We start from the raw sequence: 6,676 nt of genomic DNA on the forward strand, positions 1-6,676 counted from the left end.
ACCCCCCTTCTTTGGGTCTGTTGTAATGTACATGATCCCCCGCCAGCACCTGGCCAGCAGCTGCCGCTCTCTGACTGCCCAGCTCTGAAGGCAGAGTGGAGAGTGGCAGCTGCTGCCCAGGTACCCAGCTATGAAGGCAGCACTGCTGCCAGCAGTAGCACAGAAGTAAGGATGGCATGGTATGGTATGGCCACCGCTCTCCGGCCACCCGCTCTGATTACGCACGGTAATTTTTTCCCTAAAGCTTCTCATTCCCCACCCCCACCCCAGAATACATTCCACGCCCCCCCAGTTTGAGAACCTCTGAAGAGCCTATATTAAGGGTGTGGCAGGAATGTTTGAGGTAATCATTTTGTTAATTTTTAATACTACTACAAAATTATAGCAAAGTGTCCTGGTCTTTGGAGAACCCCACTGTCTTCCAGTGAAGGCTGAACTCTGAACACCACTCAACGTGGACGAACCATCTTTGACTGTGTGCTACATCAGGATGTGCATTTAAGTGCTGCCGCTTACACTCTCCTGCCAGCCCGGTCTGTGCCCATGCAGCTTCTATCACTCACTCACGCAAGCCACCCCCAACCTACCTCTGTCACACAACCACTCACACACAGCCCAACTCTCAAATGCATCTTTTCCATTCATGCTCACAGTTTTCTTTTCTTGTATCTTGGCCTTATTTGATCCAAGGTCCACTATTAGATCTGATTGCTGGTCCTTGGAGCTGGACAGACAATTGTGCCATGGACTGTGTCATAAGGCAAGGGCCGGGGGTGGGGAGTTGAAGAAGAAACACTCTGAGAAGCAGCCACTAGAGCTACAATCCTGACAGGCCCTGTGGACAGTCTGTGAGCTGCTATCCCTTCATATACCTACGAAGGGAAGAGATCAAGAATAATTGGAGCTCAAGAGACCTAATGAAGTCCTTTCCATCCCTAATTTCTAGTCTATGAAGACTAGACTCTCTCTGCCTTCCTAGCAGCCTGTTCCTAAAGTGTTTGGCTGCACTACAGTTTTATTGTTAAATGCTTCTTTCTGTCTCAGGTCACTTTATGCTTCATAAAGCTCCAACTTGGAAACCCCCCACAGGAACATATACTTTGCTCACAATCTAGTCATGATAGCATGGGCTATCAGCTAGATGGAGAAGGATCCTGCTGCCAGTTGTGGGAGAAGGCATAGGTTAGATAACAGAGAGAGAGAGAGCAAGAGAGAGAGAGGGAAGATGAAAGAGTGAGAAAGGATCCTAAAGGAGGATTTGAATATTATTTTTCTAATAGTACAGAGACTGTTGCCATGTACACAGGTGCAGTGATGTGTCTACAAAGCGGCAGTATCTCTTCATCTACAAGGTTTGTGATCTCCTTATTAATATTTATTATTTGTATTAACATAGCAGCTAGGAGCCCTAGTCATGGATGTGGACCCCATTGTGCTAGGCACTGTACAAGCACAGAACAGAAAGACAGTCCCTTACATCTGCTCGGTTTGCTAGCCAATCCCTTCCCCCTAGAGTCTGCAGTACTGAGAGATGGAATATCCCAACTTTGCCATGTTGCAGCAGAAGTATGGGAGAAAGTAGGGGTATATCTGTGCATGTGTGTTGTGGAGAGTTACTTGTCTTTATGCCTATGATAGTCACTTCCCACATTTAGCACAGGAATGAGAAGTCCTATTAGCCACCTCTTCCCAAAAACATCCTGCAGGTTCTTCCTCCAGGGCCGGGCTCTTACCACCATCCCCTTCCGCACCTGGTAGCGAGTTTGCCCTCGTAAGATCAACAGTATCTGGTGGGAACAGAAGCCAGCACAGGCAAGTCCAATTCCAAGCCAGAGGTACAGCATGAGAATGACAAACATTTCAGAGCTAAGGAGAGCTCCTGCCGTTCCAGAGCCAGAAGAGAAAAAAGAAACAGCATTTTACACCCCACATATTAGTATATTAGTCATCCAGAAATATTCAACCTGAAGAGTTTTGGAAACTGAATTATATTCTATAACAATTATACAACTTGAGAGCTAGAAGGAAAAAGAGAATTAATCATTCTAATCATTCTAATTGAAGGATTTCATTCATGATCATCAATGCAACTAACACTGTTGGGGAAAAATATTAAAATTGTAGAGGTTAGACTAGACTAGTGTTTATATTGGTAATATGTAGCATCAGGGCTTAAAGGGAAAATTCCACAAAATATAAAATGTATTTTAATCATTGTTAGTAACATTTTCAAAAGTGCCTAAATGACACAGGGCTTGTCTACATGGGATGTTTTTGCACAGCAAAGCAGGGTGTGAATCTACAATGCACTAGATTGCCGCACAGTAGCATCTCTTGTGTACCTGGCTACAGCATGCTAAAAGACTTACGGAAACATTGAATCTGACAGGTACTTCTAATCATTGTTTTAAAAAAGTTATATATAATTTTATACACCTATAAGTACTAAAAAATATGGGCAGATCCTCAGCTGGTGTAAATTGGCCTAATTCCATTGAAGTCAATGAAGCTGTGAAAATTTACAGCAGTTGTAGTTCTGGCCCTATATATATATATATATAGTATAATATCAGTATATAGGCCAATTTGCACCCACTCAGGATCTGCCAATATTTTAGTACTTATATAATTATCAAATGTATCATAACTAATTCCTTATAGGTCTTTTAAAAGAATCTCTCTAATGTTACCTTTCCCTCCTGAAGAGAAGAATGTAGGAATGGTGCAGGGGGGACAACTCAAGTTACTCTAATCCAAGTCTCTCTCAGCAGAAGTCACCATAGGGAACGGTGCAGGAGTGCTGGCTAGTCTTATAACCAGTCCTGCCTCATCTTCTCTTACCAGGAGCCACCAGAACAGGGCTGGGTGGCTGGCTGTAAGTAGCTCATGGCTCCTCCAGTTATTGGAATTGTGTTATACAGGATTTCAGAGTAGATGAGCTAATAGTCCCTTCTGGCCTTAAAATCTATGAATTCCAGCTTCTCCATCTTGAAATGCAGTAATTAATAGTCTAGCTGTTGGCTGCCACAAAATTACACTTTGACTTCACTTCAAGTTTTGGACTTGGCTAGGAGAGAACATTCACAGGATGATTTTTTTCAAACAGACTACAGCATCTGGCTTTTCAGTCCTGAACACTTGAACTGTTAAATGTTGCTTTTTAAATTCAATATCACTTTTCTTTTCTTGTCTTTCTTGATCCCAGTAGACATCATGCACAACATGTCCAGGGGAGAACAGATCCCCTTAAGGAGGTAAAGAATCCTCATACTAATTTGGTTAGTGAGGGTAACTTGAAATATTGAATAGGAAGGTCAGATACAAGCATGGGCTTCTCAGCATTTATTGGAAGCAAGAGTGATAGAGATTGGTTCATTTTTCCTGATAATGCTCTTTTGGGAGCTGTGGACTTTGCAGCAAGCCGACAAGATTTATTTGCAAGAAGCCTGCAAGATTTATTTGAGGACATGATGCAGAAAGTCACCATGTTGTGAGAAGAGGAATCCTTTGTCTCTTCTTGCAAGTATAAAGCTTCCCTGAGCCATACTTAATGGACATAAGGTTTGTTAATCTTATTCTTAGGTTATCCAAATAAACATAGTCTATAGTTTTGTCAGGAGATCCAATCTGACAGACATTTACAAAAATACCTCTTATTTGCTCCTCATTACCAGAAACCATTTTAAACCCAAACTTACTTCTGTTCCCTATGAACCTGATGTGATCTCACTCTTATTGCTGCACATTATTTACGCCAGAAATGCTGAGTTATGATGCTGAATTTATAGATACTGGGCCAAATTCTGATATCCATGCTGGCTCTTTGGGCCTCCTGAGCATAGATTCTGGCCACAACTAGCCAGCTGAGAATTAATCCAGTTGTCATAAAACTTGCAGATCCATCTATTCCAGTGGTCACCTGCCACCAGCATAGAGAGCATGTCAGAGGAGGAAAAAAGATGTGTTGGAGTGTGGTGGAGCTCTGCTCTGGTGCACTGATCCTCAGTTAATACATGCTTCCTTAGGGTCCATATACTAGCAGCATAAGTTAGTGCAGCCTAGGGTTTTGCTCTAACATATGCCAGGGTTGATGCTGATCGGCCCACAGATTCAAAGAGCCATAACCAGCTCCCTGGTGGCCTCCTCACCTTGTCCCCCCACTCCATTTTGCTGTGTCAGCCATAGCTTAGAAGAGGAGAATGTTATTCATTCTGAAGAAGTTTATCCAACATTAATTAAAATGTGATTCTACTTCGAAAAGTGACTCCATAAAAATCTCATGGCAGGGTTCCATGTTTATTGTCTTTTAGTGACTACCATGCCAAAATCAGATACTTTTATGACTAAATTGCTGCTTGTTTGTTTTTAAATGCCAGCCTTCTCAGCCTGGAATCTGAAAATCAAGCTGGGTTCCTTCTGGCTCATGCATCATTAGCAAGATTCTGCAAGCAAAACATAGTCAACAGTCCTGTTGATTCATGACCCCAGAATACAATCCTGGTCCTCTCCCTGAGCTGAGTGGCAGAAGTCCTATTTTAGTCAGTAAAGCGAGGAGATCTGATTCTGATACACACAGGCTGCAGGTCTGATGGTTAAAAGAATGAAATTTTTACATAGTCACTTTCAGAATACCACTAGTCTATAAACTTTTGATGAAGCAACTTTTCAAATTCCCCTCATTCTAGGGTTTTGTCTCAAATTTAGATTTGGTGCATTTGGAGGGGCTCAGGGGCATGGTGAGATGAGGAGGGACAGAACCAGAGGTGCTGAGGCAGAGTGTGGGAGAAGGATCAGAAAGAGAAATTAGAGGAGTAGGGGGAGAATTGATGAGGAACAGGAAAAGATGTGGATGGGGAAAGGGCACCTTGAAAGCCATAAAAAGGCAGGGTCAGAAGCAGGAGATTATTCCTCTGAATACATCTTCTTTTGGCATGGGGCACTTTCAGAGATCAACGGTGGCTCTCAAACTGTGGTCTGCAAAGAACAAGCTGGAGGTCTGCAGAGAGCTGGTTGGTCACATGATACTAATTCTCTTCTTTGTTTCCACCTGCTAGATAGCATTAAAAGAAGCTAACATCATAATTTCCTAACACTGAATTTCCATGTGAGCAGCAGCTATACTTGCCACAGGGAGGGGATGTGGGCGCTAGCTGTGTGTATTGGGAAGGGAAAGGAGGTGGGGCTGAGTGTGTGTCTTATGATGGGGACATGGGGCAGGGTGAAGGCAAATGGAAGGGGAGGTGGGGCTGGATGATGGCGAATGGGAAAGGCGGTGGGGCTGGGTGTATGTCAAATGGGAAAGGAGGTGGAGCTGGGTGTGTGTCTAATGGGAGTGAAGGAGGGACCAGGTGATGGCAAACGGAAGGGGAAGTGTCCCCCAGTCAATCTCTATTAGAATCTGGTTCCCCCCTCTGAACAACTTGAGAACCACCCCCAGGGACGCACTGAGGCACCCCTCTGCGTTAGGATAATGAGTGAAATTCGTTCTCCTGCTGCCTCCTTGCGCTGGACTCTCTGCACGCCCACCAGCCCTGCTCACTGGCGCCCTGTTTTAGGCGCTGGGTTTGGGTTTTTTAGAACCTAATAAATTACGAAGAGGACTGTGTCTGGAACCCGGCTGGGTTTCGATAGGGCCTTTGATCACAGTGCTCAACTCCTGCAGGAAATGTACACAAAGCCTCAATGAAGAGATCCGGGAGCACAGGAACCCCTCCCTTCCCTTTCCCCGCCCCCCGCCCCTCACAAAGTTGCCTGGGAAGGAGCAAGACCCAAGTGGCGCATTTGGGCAAAGGGAGACCATGTTCTTTCTCTGGGAGAGAGGCCGCTTACCTGAGAAGAACTGGCTGATGGAGTGAGGCAGGAGGGTGAGGAAGGCCAGTGGGTTTGCAAAGGACATAGAGAGCACTGCAGAAATGTAAGCCACCCCTGCCACCAGGGAGTCGAGACAAGCCAAGGAGGTGTAGAGGCAGAACATGATGAAGTTCCGCATGTTCCTGCTCCCGATGCAGTTCCCTGTGAAGAAACAGTGGTGGTCATGCCTTTGGGTGACTCTGGCACACAGTCTACAGAAGTGGGTGCTGGGCAAGGCTGAGCAAGGGGACCTGCTTCCGTCCCGCCGGTCCGCCACCACTTCGGCTCCTCCGCCCGAGTTCAGGCACTTGCCCAGGTCCTCAGGGGAGTTCTGTATCACAAGGATGTAGTTCCCCAGGGCATTAGCTGAGAGGAAGAGGAAGAGGGCCCCATGCAGCAGAGCAGGAGAGAAAAGTGGGGTGGTGGAAGGGTCTTTGAACATGCTGGGGATGAAGAGAAAGAGCTGGAGGACGAAGGTCACTAAGGAGATGCACAGGAAGTAGGCTGGAGCAACAACATTGAGCACCCTGAGAACTAGCATTGTGGATTACATTCCTGCAGGGAGAGCAAGAAGAGAACAAACATCACCGCCTCAGACGGATACTTGATGCGTCCATTTCCTTCCAGGTGCCCCATTCTCCCCCCTCCCGCCGGCTCCCCTGTTTGCTCCTGGCAATGCCCTCTCTGCTGCTCTCCCCCGCCCCTCCCTCCCGTCTGCCACACGCACCCCTCTGCAATGAAATCCCCGCCAGTTCAGTGGCGCGTGACAGAGGCCAGCTCCTTGGGGAACGATCGCTCCTCATCTCCTCGCTGTTACTGTCACAGC

At 46.0% G+C, this 6,676-nt stretch overlaps 1 protein-coding gene across 1 annotated transcript; it reads right to left on the reverse strand.

Annotated features, from left to right (window-relative positions):
• Window positions 1-1,613: 1,613 nt before the first annotated feature.
• On the reverse strand, window positions 1,614-6,391 carry ZDHHC22 (zDHHC palmitoyltransferase 22). Its single transcript, XM_077820574.1, has 2 exons — window positions 5,830-6,391; window positions 1,614-1,879 (listed from the first exon to the last, which is right to left on the reverse strand). The coding sequence occupies exons 1-2, from the start codon at window positions 6,389-6,391 to the stop codon at window positions 1,614-1,616; spliced, it is 828 nt and encodes a 275-aa protein (XP_077676700.1).
• Window positions 6,392-6,676: the final 285 nt, after the last annotated feature.

Source organism: Eretmochelys imbricata, chromosome 6 (genome assembly GCF_965152235.1).
Source record: "Eretmochelys imbricata isolate rEreImb1 chromosome 6, rEreImb1.hap1, whole genome shotgun sequence".
Classification (NCBI taxonomy): domain Eukaryota; kingdom Metazoa; phylum Chordata; order Testudines; family Cheloniidae; genus Eretmochelys; species Eretmochelys imbricata.